Source organism: Trachurus japonicus, chromosome 8 (genome assembly GCF_045865225.1).
Source record: "Trachurus japonicus isolate A0001 chromosome 8, Traja_1.0".
Lineage (NCBI taxonomy): Eukaryota > Metazoa > Chordata > Actinopteri > Carangiformes > Carangidae > Trachurus > Trachurus japonicus.
The window spans coordinates 28,405,713-28,418,411 of NC_140914.1; the positions used below are offsets into that span (position 1 = coordinate 28,405,713).

The following is a 12,699-nucleotide window of genomic DNA, read 5'->3' on the forward strand; positions in this document are numbered from 1 at the left end:
TTAATTAAACATTATGCCTCCACCGGCAGCAGCCGCAGCTCCGTGTTCCACCCGGACACATTTTGTCAACGCACCTGAAAAAACGAACGGGCTCGCGCTCACGGAAGTGCGGAGAAATTTATGCGCTTTTTTTTCAGCTGAGTTGGCTCATGTCAAAAGCTGGAGATTTATTGTTGTTACTATTAGTACAACTTGAGATAAATTGCTCTCAAGGCACGGGGTAATTATCTGCCAGAGGAGACGTCACATCTTTGAAAATGCCCCGGAGAAAGGTGAGGAAGGTGCTGCTGCTGCTGCAGACTGCTGCTGCTGCTCGGACACACAACAACATAACGTCATAGCTAATGTTAGCCAACGCAGAGATAACGCTCAGGTTGTGTGCAAAAAAAACCCGTGACTGCCTGCGAGTTGAAATGCGATTTACCTTTACCGAGTTTAGTTGTGTGTTGAACCTCGGGGTCGGTAGATTCACTCAATTTAGCTGCAGTTTGAGTTGTTGCTAAAAAGCTAAGCTAGCTCATGTTTATTGCTGAGTTGCAGGAATGTCAAAATGTCGCTTCTTCTGCGTGCTGTAGGAGAGGGCTTTGGAAACTTGGGCTCTGTGAATTACGGACTGCTTTTTGGTAAACCCGTTGAGGGACGCTGACCTCCGCTAACGTCTGTAACGGCAGCTTTGACTGACAGAGCAAGAACAAGCTGTTCTTTGGGTGCTAGGCTCAAACGAAGCGTCCATACCAAAACAACGCTCTGATTGGATGGAATCGGGATGGATTTGCGCTCATTGGTTCGGCTCTTTCAAGCCCCGCCTCCTCTTCAATTTGATTGGTTATATGCAAATTAGGTGCTCCGGGTTTTTTTTGTTGTGAAGTTGTCAAACGCGCTCACCGTAGCGTGCGTGGGCTACATGCTGCACGGTGGTGTTTGTTTATTTCTCGTGTTATCGCTTGTTAACTGGTATTTCTATTCAGTCAATATATAATTTAATCGTATTAGCATAAAAGTAGCATCTGAGAGATGATATCAATATTAACGTGTACACATTAGGCATGCATAATATGAAAAAAGTAGTTTAATGCTTGCTTGCTTGCTTGCTTACTTAGACTATTGCTATATGGGTGGTTAGGGCTTTTGTTTGTTGTTGTTTTTTCTTTACGTAGTCTCTTGTACTTAAAAAAAACAGCTTCAGCTTTTAATTATTAATATTTTTTTTATACACGGTCTATTATTGGAAATTATATGAAACGAATAAAATACAGTAAAAATGTACATCGGATTATTTCACCGAAAGAACTGATATCATAGGCTACATGGTGGCACATGCAGGCTGTTATTTGAGGCGGATGGATGAGGACCAAGAATGTTATTTGTGAAATGCAAATGACATGTTGGCTACCAGAGTCTCCGTCCTTACCCCACCCCCACCTCAGCCGGATTTTGGTGTGTGTTTGAGGCGCAGGGTGAGCCCCTCATTCGCTCCTCTTATCAGCATCACCCCACTCGATCCGTGTGGTATACAGTAGGCAGCCTGTGACAGCCAGCAGTGTTGACAAACTGGGCTCTGCACTACGCTAATGAGGCCATTTCAAGAGTTCACTGGTTTCGCACTGAGTTGTTTGGCGCTTTTTAGAAACAGGCTTTTAAAGAAATAGTCGGCTGCACAGACTACAGCCTGGAAATCCACGCGGAAGGCGCAGTCATCCGTCCAGATAAATAGGAGCTCGGTGCAATGGAAGCACTAGAAGTCGAGGAGTGTCCGTGGTGATGTCGTTTGTGTTATTTAGTGTTTATTGAGAAGCTCATCGTGATAAGTGTGTATGTGTGTGTGTGCGGAGTCGGAGAAGATGTGGAAGGGATGATGCTCCTCCCCCCTCAGAATGGGATCTTTGTTGAATTATCCGCTGGTAAAAAAGACAAACAAATTACACGAATCTACACTCAAGTCAGTTTTATAGGGGTTTTCAAACTGTGCACATTTGTTGGTTCAGATCAGTAGTCACATCGCACATTTCTCCCTTGTTCATCATTTCCAGAGGACCGCAGGCAGCAGCTCGGATGGGACTGAAGACTCGGATTTTTCCGCCGACCTCGAGCACACGGAAGTTTCCGAAATCGTGCACAGGCGCAGCAGCACGCGCCTGACACGCGCGTCACTGCGCCTCAGTCAGAGCTCCCAAGGTAAACTAACAAAGTTTTATTTTATTTTTTTTGAGAAATAATCCACTTTAGGAGGAACATGAAGTCCCCGTAAACTAGTATGTACACACAGTATAGCCTACACAGGCAGGAACTGTCTGAGAGTGGGTTATTCATACATTTGGAGTAATGGAGTATTGGCACTAGAGTTACCCTTGAAGTGCTATGATTTCCATTTACCTTAAACCCATTTATGTGAATTACATATTTCCTTTTAATGCAGAGGATGAACAAAAAGCTTAGTAACCCTTTAACCTTAAAGGAGCTGTACGTTGTTGCAGTCAAATTCAAAATACTGCAGTGCCTAAAGCTGTTTTCATGCACTGGGAAAACAGATTATTGTGCAAAAAACTCAAAGGTGTGTGTCCAGCAGAAAATTAGCCACTCCAGCATCTGTCCTCATATTCTCAGCCGTCTCCATCTTTCAAACTCATCTCCTCCTGTGCAGATCCTGGTTTTGTTTCTGTTTTTGTCAACATGTGTTTGAGAATCATAGCAAGGTCTTTTGATGTTGGTAACATCAGACATAATCCACAATGCTTGTAGCTGCAGCTCAGTGGGAACCATGGCAACCTGGATGATGCTGAAATGCCACTAACTTGGTGATTGGGAGATTGAGCGGTGGGTGGAGCAACAAGCCAAAACACAAAATCAAAACATAAACATGATTTGTGCACTGCAAAAAAAAAATTTCAATGTATCAGTATTTTTAAATTAAAGGAGAATTCTGGTCATTTTCTAAGCAACGGTCTACAGCTCTAGGTCCCCGAGTGCGACCATAGGTAAAAAATCTGAGAAAAATCTGTGCAGACCGGACCTAGCTCTCCTCCTGCTAGCTGCGCTACACTGCAGTTAAACAGCAAAGTAATGGGGGCAGTTCTTCTAACCGTGACTTTGGCCTCTATATGATGCTCAAAATATAACTACAAATGCTTTACAACATCCATCAGTTCCTTAACACACAACACTGAGTGTGAATAACTCTGTTAATGTGAGAGAGCAGTGTTAACGTGTGTTTTTATTACATACCTCTGTTTACTCTAGCTTCCTGGGTAGACCTTACTAGGCCACTGTCGAGCTCGGGACTGTTTCCATCAACAAAGACAAAAATGTGAGGAAAACATGGATTTAGGAGGAAAAAAAGATTTTTTATGGGGAAAAAAAGCATCAATATGAATATTAGGGCTGACCCCAAAAAACTGAAGCTTCGAAGCTTCGTTCGCTGCCATGGTAATCATGAAGTCCGTGTTCAATGTTTTATTTTTATTTTTTTCCTTTTTGACACTGGTTCTCATCGGCAATTGTTACATTGAAATGAGTAGGCTACTTGGAAACCTGCCTGATAAGTTTTGGAGACATGCAGTGTCTGTTATCTGTTTGCCATACATTCATTATTCGGAATTCTCCTTTAACATGATTCCTTCGTCTCTGGTGACATATTGGGTGATTTTATGATTGATTACTTTCTACAACACTTCTTCCATGTAGATCCTTTAATGGAAATGACACCAGTTTATCACCATTAGCACCAATATATTCAGAACTGTGGGACCTTTCCAAGTCTCCAGTTGTAAAATATTGATGGATAGGGCACAATTTTATGAGTATTTTCCCATGTGAGTATAATAAAAAACATTTATTACATAACACAGTTTAGTTGGAGATGCTTATAACTTGACTGACTTAACTTTCATACATATTTTATCTGTACTTTTTTTTTTTTTTTTTTCAAATATGTTAACATGCAGTGCAATGTAGTTAATGTGAGGTATTTTAATGAGAGGATGTTTTCAGAGACCAACCCCCCATTCACTCCAACAAATCAGCAGTAGCTATTATATATGAGCACTGATAAAGCATGAATGGGTTCAGACAGGCTGACCTCCCCCACCCACAGACACACAACAACACACCCTGTGTGACCTCTTTCTGCTGCGGCTGCCAGAGGGGATTTACTACAGAGAAAGAAAGGCCGACACAGCTTCCTCCTCTTTTTGTTGCTGAGAGAAGTTGGCTCCGCTGCCCCGGTCCTCACACAGACACAGCTTAGTGTTTGCTCCAAGAAGAAGAAGTGGATTTCGAGGTTCAGTTGTCTCTTCTCTGGCGGAATTAGTCTCTTCATAACCATTGAGGCCGCTCGCAACAAGTAACTGCCTTCTTCTTACCAGTTTTGCTTGGGGGGTGCTCAGTTCCAGGCTAGCGCTCAGATGAAAGAGATCTGTCCAGACTCTGGAAAACCTTTCCTCCATTTTTTTTTCCACAGGACACTCAAGTACCAGGGCTGCAGCTGACTGTTTTTTTGTATCATTTTCTTTCTAAAAATATTTGATTATATCAGATGGCATTGTTTCATTAGACAAGTATTGTAAAAGTTGAAAATATTCAGTTACTATCACATAAGACAAAAAAAGATGCCAGGACAAGAAAGCTGGAGAATTGGTGGTCCAATGCAGTTTTGCATTTTTGACATGTGACTGAAAAGCATGACCAACAGAGAGCAGCTCAGAACTCTTCTCTTCTCTTCTCTTCTCTTCTCTTCTCTTCTCTTCTCTTCTCTTCTCTTCTCTTCTCTTCTCTTCTCTTCTCTTCTCCTCCAGATAACTGCAGCTCGTTACGGAGCTCCTCTCCTGCGGCCGTGGGTCCTGATGAAGGCCTGGACTCGGCAGCAGAAGCGTCGGCAGCAGCAGCAGTGGCAGCGTCTGTCTTCTCCTCGGGACGCAGGATCACACGCAGCCAACAGGGGTCGACAAACGCCACAGCCAAAAGATACCCGCTGCGTCAGAGTCGCTCGTCAGGATCCGACACTGAGGCCACTGGTGAGATCTGTAGTGTTGATTGTTTATCTATAAATGAGGTTTAAACAGTACATTGAGGCTTCTGTCAAAATGTATTCTAAGTGGATTGTTTGGTTTGTTACACAAGCAGATGGATTTGTAAAAAGAGGTAAGAACAGATGAAAGAATTGAAAAGAGTGAGGGAGAAAAGCAAAGAGCAGTAAAGATGAAGAAAGAAAAGACAGATGTGTGGAAGGTTGAAACAGAAGCTGCAGAAAAACAGAGAGTGACATGAGCACGAGTAGGGAGGAAGAGGACGGGCGTCTGTCTGTGTTTCATTCATCCATTGTGGTGCTGTTCAGCTAATATCACCAGGCCTGTCTGTGATCACAGTGTGTTCCTGATTATAAAGAAGACAAATATGTCTCAGTGCATATCCAGGACTCGTGTTTTGTCACCGGAATGAACGAATAACCTTATGAAGACCAGGAGCTGTCGTGACTCCAGACACCTTCATCCATTAAATAAGATTCATCTATACTTACATTGTTTGGTTATTCAATTATATCATTTGTTACCTTTCTATTGACTCATATGAAATGATACACAGTTTATCGTGGTTTATAATAATCATTATTACCATCTCTGTGATTATGTTAATTCTCACAGACCTGGAACAACACAAAACGACATTTGAGAATACTCCATCTTGAAAATACCGATTAAAACTGAACACAGCTGCAAGTTTGGTAGTTTGGTAGAGCCTAGTGTGCTTAAGTACTTAAAAACAGTGAGAGTTTGAATATTATATGAGGTGAAGGAGCTGCAGTTTATTTTGGAAGTCACTGAAAATGACCAGGCCATTGCTTAAATAAGACATTTTTCTAAGCAATTTATTTGCCTGGTTAAATAACGGTTGATGATGATGATGATGATGATGATGATGATGATGATGATGAAAAAGGGAAAAAGCCGTCAACTATATTCAACACAAAATTCAATTCAAACAAACCTCTTTTTTAACTAATGAATATTCTGTTGTGTTGCATGCACCTTTACTGGTTTCCTCTATGTTGGTTTGTTCAAATGAAATCATATTAATACGTGGTTTCCCATTCACGGTATTATGAGTGAGTTTTCTTGGCTTAAGCCACTATGTTCATTATTACGTTTTTTTTTTTTTTTTAAAGAGCAATACATTCTCTTATTTACAATTTAAAGAATAAGACGCTTGTTTTCAAACAATAGGCAAAATAAAAATCACAATTTGCTCATCATCGTTCAGGAAAGTTAGCCTGACCTCAAAGAGAAAAAAATAGTTAGTCAATGGCAAAAGGGTTTGCAGTCTCAGATTGACATTTTGAATAGCTCAGTGTGACTGGACAAACAGGGCAGGACACTGGCTGCAGTCTGTCTCCCCGTCCACCTGCCAGCCCCCCTGAGCTCAGACACCGGTCTGCTGCACTGACATCAGGCTTGGCTATTGAATTTCTCTGCTGGCACTTACTGCTGGAGTGTGTGAGCTGCATGTGTATGTGGTCACATTAGCAGCCTATGGAGACTTCCCTTAAAACAGATTTGGCAATAGAGAGCCTGGATACATGTATCATAAAAAAAATGTAAGAAAGACTGAGGATACTTAGAGATAGCCATAATATTTTGAATAATTTATGAGTTTTTTTTATTGTTGTCTGGATTCAGCAGACCTAAAGCAGGGGGCCGACCGGGATGAGACCCCCCCTCGCACCCCAACAGGCAACGCCCCATCCTCAGAGTCAGACATAGAGGTTTCCAGCCCGAGCAACGACCTTGTGTCCTCCAGCAACGATATCGTCGTTTCGCAAGAGGAGGACGAGCGATTGGCCAAAGAGCTGTCACTCAAAGAGGCCGCCGCCCACGACCTCTCCCACCGGCCCAAAAGACGGCGCTTCCACGAGAGCTACAACTTCAACATGAAGTGTCCCACGCCCGGCTGCAACTCACTGGGTGAGGGCGCAAACACACACTGCAGCAGGTTTTTATTGGATCACACACACTGCACCTGTAGACAAACCTGTCAACCCAATGTTCCTCCTCTGTTCCACTCAGGTCATCTAACAGGGAGGCACGAGAGACATTTCTCCATATCTGGATGTCCTCTCTACCACAACCTCTCTGCTGATGAATGCAAGGTATACACACACACAGACACACACTATATATTTTGTGACAACATGGAGTAAATATGCAACATTTTTCCTCCTGTTTGTCTTCTGATACTTTTTAACTACTTTAGTATTATCCATTAGTTAAACTAAGGGTGTATTCTATGGATGCGTATTGCATTCACATGAAAAAAAGAAAAGCTCTTGTTTTTCAGAGTATTTATTTTTTCTAACTTAACAAGATTTCAGAATCCCACAAGAAGCTCCCACCTGCAAGTAAGGACTGATTTCAAAATAAAGGTGTTCAGACTCAGTGATACTCTCTGAGGTGGTGTTCAGGTAGTCTCCATTCAATATCAATCTGAATTTACAGGTAACATAGTAAAAAAATAAGAAAAATTAATGGTCTTTTTTCCTTTGAAAATCTACATCACCTTGCAAATTATGCAATTGAATCCGTTTTGGAAGATCACCTTTATTTTGAAATCAGTCCTTACACACTCTTACTGTAGTGTATACATGTAGCACAAAACCATGCTGGGGATAGCTCGACTGTATTTTTTGAAGTGGAGCATATACATATCATCTAATAGATCTAATAGATCCATGATGAAGTGGAGGTTTGACCACAGCAGTTAATCGTTACTTGTAGATGGGAGCTTCCCGCGGGATTTTGAAATCTTGTTAGGTCAGAAAAAAAATTACTCCAAAAAACTTGTTTGCTTTGTTCCGATTGAGGGGCTAAACCAATACAATTGTTGCATTTTTCTTTTGGGTTGTTAATGTTCACACGGTAACAGTCCCAAGTGGTCCAAAGTATTAAACAAATACCATGCACGAACCAGCTGTTCTCTCATATAATAGAGGTCTCAACGGGCCTAAAAATGTAAAGGTATATTGTGTAGGAATTACTCCCATCTAGCGTTGCGGTTGTATATCGCAAGTAGGGCTGCCACAAACGATTATTTTGATAGTCGACTAGTCACCGACTATTTTTTTCGATTAGTCGACTAATCGGATCATACGTAAATTGAATGTAAAACATACAGATTATCGCACCAGCATGCAGCTGCTCTTATATACCATCATTAGCTTTCAGCTTGAAGTGTTTAAGGTATATGCTAACTAAAAATAAAGACAATTAAGATGGTAGTTCATTAAACTTTTAATGAAATATGCAGCTTTAACTGTAGCATAAAGTGCAAACAGCTGAGTAAAATAAGGATAAGGCACTGGCCTAAACAACACCAAAATAAATACTTAAAGGTTTTTTGTCTTTCTTTCATTTGTCTCTGGCATTAAACATAGCTACATAAAATGAGGTGGACACCTGAAACTAAGGAATTGTTCACAATAATAAAGTTTTGGTAGGCCTATCAATCAAATATAACTTGTGCTCATTGTAAATAATAGGAGTCGTTCTGTTAAAAAAATCGAATAGTTTATAAGACAATCGTCTTGTCTGAAAAAATGTAAATGTTCACTTTTTACTGTCACAGAAGGAGAAACATATAAAGACTCCACCAGAAAGTTCTGTGTGAAACTCTGTCAAATGAAAACAAGTGAAACTGAGGTGCAGCTCAAACTCTGCAAGGTGTGGACTGTGATGAGAAGCTACCGGAAAATATTGACGTAGTTTTACGCCGGGAGAGAAGACTTGCTCGTTAAGATGGACGCTCATTACGTGACCAGGACGCTGTGACCAGACGCGGTAACGTTGTAGTTCTCCAACACGAGTCTCAAAGTCCGCGGTTTTATTTTTAAATGACGAACGGCTGTTTTTCAGTCCGTGATTTAAAACGGTGGAGCGGCGGTACCGCTGCTAGTAGCGCTTCTCATTTAAAATGACACAGAGAGAGAGAGAGAGAGAGAGAGAGAGAGAGAGAGAGGGAGAGGAGCGGTGGTGGCGGCGGCGGCGGCGGGCGGGGGGGCTACACCGGTGCCGCTTGATGAGGGACAAGACCGGTAGAGAGAGAAAAGAGGGAGACCACCTGTAAACTCACCTTGAGTGAGTGAGTGCACGTGTGTATGTGTGGTGGGCGGCTGCAGCGGTGGGTGCGTGTGTGGAAGGTGCCCCAGCAGTTTTGAGAGAAAAACAAAAAAAAAAATAAAATAAAAATACGACGCATCGACTATTAAATTAGTTGTCGACGATTTTAATAGTCGACGTAGTCGTGACTAGTCGACTAATCGTGGCAGCCCTAATCGCAAGCAACTCAATCGTATTTTTCATGCTGCATTCACGTGAAATTGGGCAGACGACAGACGGACGACAGCCGCTGCACGTAACGGCATAAACAAGCCTCTATGTAAACAAGTGGTCCGTCAGCACGAGGCAAAACAAAACACGTGACAATATGTTGTCACGATGTCGTATTGTTTACCTGACCCACTTTTTACCGGCTTTCTCTCGACTTCTGTGACTAAAATGACGTCTGGTTTGTTACCGACGGCCGTCTGCCCGACTGCACATGAATGCAGCACCAAGCTTACCCGCTCCATGTAGATATGAATGATATGAACGACAAATTCAGAGCTTACCGGAACACTTCAGTTTGTTGATGGGGGTGATTACTGATGAATGAAAAACATACTTTTGAACGAAATAATCAATTTTCGTGAATAGATAACAGGAGAAGTTACACAATGTCCCTTTAACTCCAACCTGGTCCGAGTCATGTATATTTTCGCCCCGAACATCGCCCCTCCCCCCCCAAAAAAGGAAGCCGACCCAGTTCATCCTAGGTATATAACCGCCGCGTTCAGTTGTTTAGAACCATGGGACATCAGCAGCTTGTGTGGCTAGTTTGGTTTTTGATTTTTGAGTCAGTTGTGTCGGTTGCTGAGTCGGTTATGTTCTCACTGCAAACGAGCCGAGACCAGACCATCCCTTAAGCGATCTCGGCCCGCTTGTTATATTCCGCAACCGAGCGCGATTGCTGTGTTTGAACAAAACAAACCGATCTTTGGAGTGAAACGCTCCCTGTTTTGGAACAACCGCTCCAAACGAGCCAGGTCTGAATACACCTTATTAGATGCTATTATGGGAACATCTCAGTCAACAACACACTGCTCCCAAACGTCCAGTGGATGAAAGTGAAGGAAGCCAACAGACTCAAACAATACTTGTCAGGCTGTGAAGCTTCAAGGAACACGGAGGCGGATGCTGTGATGCTGCTGTTGAGCCGCCGGTGATACACTGTGTTGATGTTTTTGTCAGGGCAAGGCTTCAACGCGCGAAAAACAGTCCGAGGAGAGGACGCTGTCACACCGCCAGGACGAGAACAGACATTCCACAAGAAACCAGGTAACACGCGAAGCACACGGGCGCATCAGCCAGGCCTAACACACAGTGACGCACACTCACATGTAAAACACAGATCCAGCTACACACGTCCTGACTGACTGTAAGCCGATTCTCTTCTTCGACCGAACTGAGCAAGCGAAGGGTGAAGGCTGTGAACCTTCCTGGATATCACCTGTCGAGTTCACTTCACACCATGAACCAAAGGTGTTTGTGTGTTTGTGTGTGGAGGGGAATACCTGAAGCAGTAATACCTCAGGTCAGAGATCGTGACTCCTCAGCTGTAGGTTGAGTCACAGTAATGGTGTGTTCCATTTAAGTGTGAAGTCGGAGCTCGGAATGACGTCACCTCCGAGTTGAGCGTCTTCCAGTTGAAAAACAAACAGGGAAGAATGGACAATTAATATAACAAAATGAAAACACAACAATTTCATACTTGTAAATGTTAGATGTCAATTCCAACAATATATAATATATTTTAAAAAGCCATACAAACTTATCATAATGTGATGTTTACAGCATGCGTCTGTCATGTATGATCATTGTTGTCGTATTACCTAAACAATAATGCATTTTAGAGAACAGACAGAACATACAAATAGTTTTATTCCAATGTTTTTTTTAAAAGAAAATGTCTCCATGGAAAAAGCCAACCTGCAAAGCGCTAATTCCTACCTGGCACACACACACTGCTTGAACAAAATGGTGGACTTGAATATAGTATAGTATAGTATAGAATATATAGTTTTTTGTTCATTTTTTATTCATCATGCAGTCATAAAATCAGGGTTCCTACGCAAGTATGGAAAGTATGGAATTTGATTTTATACATTTCCAGGTCTGGAAAAGTATGGAAAATGGAAACTATTGTATGGAAATATATTTATCTGGGTTTGGTCTTACTGTATGTGAAGTTATTTGGGTTAATTATTATGTTTGCACTATTAGCTACAATCTCCTGGAAATTATGTGGTGACATAATGGCATGCAAATTCAGAATAATGAAAACAAACTATTAATTGCATGATTTATTTACATGATGATAATCTAAATACTCAAATGTCACAAATTATTTTAGTTTTTTTCACCGAGAAGTATGGAAATTAGGTCTGGAAAAGTATGGAATTTTGAAATTTCAAATGTGTAGCAACCCAGTAACATATCTCATCATATAAATATCTGTCATAATATTAGTATGAATCCCATCCCAGGCCCCATCAGAGCGTCAGCTACGCTACAAGGAGAAGGTGACGGAGCTGAGGAGGAAGAGGAACTCTGGCCTCAACAAGGAGCAGAAGGACAAGCACATGGTCAGTGGCTCAGAGATGAAAGTGCGTGTGCAATAATTCACACACAAAAAATACAAAAATGATCATTTCAGAGTCTTTTCTCCCAGGAGCACCGTCAGAGCCACGGGCCGAGCCGGGAGCCGCTGCTGGAGAACATCACCAGCGACTACGACCTCGAGCTGTTCAGGAAAGCGCAGGCACGTGCCTCGGACGACCTTGTAAGAGAGAAAACTCATCGTCATCTCCCCTCCCTTACTCTCTGCTCCTTGCCCCCCCCCCCCCCCCTCCTCTGTATTGTCCCCTCTTTTCTGCCTTACTCCTCTTCTTGTCTGTTTCAGTCTGCAAACCCTCCTCTGCAGCCACAGGAGGAGTCTGACATATATTTGGTAGTTTGGACAATCACTTCCTGTGTGGTCTCCCGCTCTGTTACATTGTGACCCTTTTCAGATGAGACAGTGTTGTTGTTTTCAGTCGGGCTGACTTCAGACCAGCAGATAAATGCCCTTTTCTGGTATTTTATTTTAGGTACAAATGACTTAGTATTTTCCAAAACAAACAACAGATTTGGATGAATGACAGGACTGATATAAGTTTATATTTTACTACTAAACAAATGTCATCTTGAAATATTTGAACGTTTCAAAAACGCTTTTAGTCAAAGTTAAGTTATCATTGCTGCTATCGTATTATCTTGACATTGTTATCATTATGTTGGCAGGCTTAAAAAAAATCTAAAATGATCTTGCTCTGATTTCAGACCTCAAATAATTTTTTATGATTTAAATTCAGTTTGAGACAAAAAAACCAAACAGTTTTCCAACAAACCCTGACCATCTATTAGTATTCTTATGATAAACTTGTCTTAAAAATCCTGGCACACAACATCTAAACAAAAGAAAATTATATTCATATCATATCTTCATGTTCAGCCTTTTCCTATTCGTTCCTCACGCTGTCTTCCAACATATTTGTATTGTTTAGTTTTTTTGTGGCTG

At 41.8% G+C, this 12,699-nt stretch overlaps 1 protein-coding gene across 5 annotated transcripts in view; it reads left to right on the forward strand.

The window, feature by feature from the left end:
• The first annotated feature begins 62 nt into the window (after positions 1-62).
• LOC146983497 (histone acetyltransferase KAT7-like) overlaps positions 63-12,699 on the forward strand; it is a 29,452-nt gene continuing 16,815 nt past the window's right edge. The window contains exons 1-8 of one of the 5 annotated variants that reach the window (XM_085785094.1): positions 63-272; positions 2,031-2,175; positions 4,791-5,009; positions 6,669-6,953; positions 7,056-7,138; positions 10,332-10,418; positions 11,627-11,725; positions 11,812-11,901. In XM_085785094.1, coding sequence (XP_085641220.1) covers positions 258-272; positions 2,031-2,175; positions 4,791-5,009; positions 6,669-6,953; positions 7,056-7,138; positions 10,332-10,418; positions 11,627-11,725; positions 11,812-11,901 — 1,023 coding nt within the window. In that variant the 5' untranslated portion in view covers positions 63-257. Of the gene's footprint in view, positions 273-1,837; positions 1,926-2,010; positions 2,176-4,790; positions 5,010-6,668; positions 6,954-7,055; positions 7,139-10,331; positions 10,419-11,626; positions 11,726-11,811; positions 11,923-12,699 lie in introns of those variants that run through there. The other 4 variants (XM_085785096.1, XM_085785092.1, XM_085785093.1 and 1 more) reach the window with 4 other exon arrangements.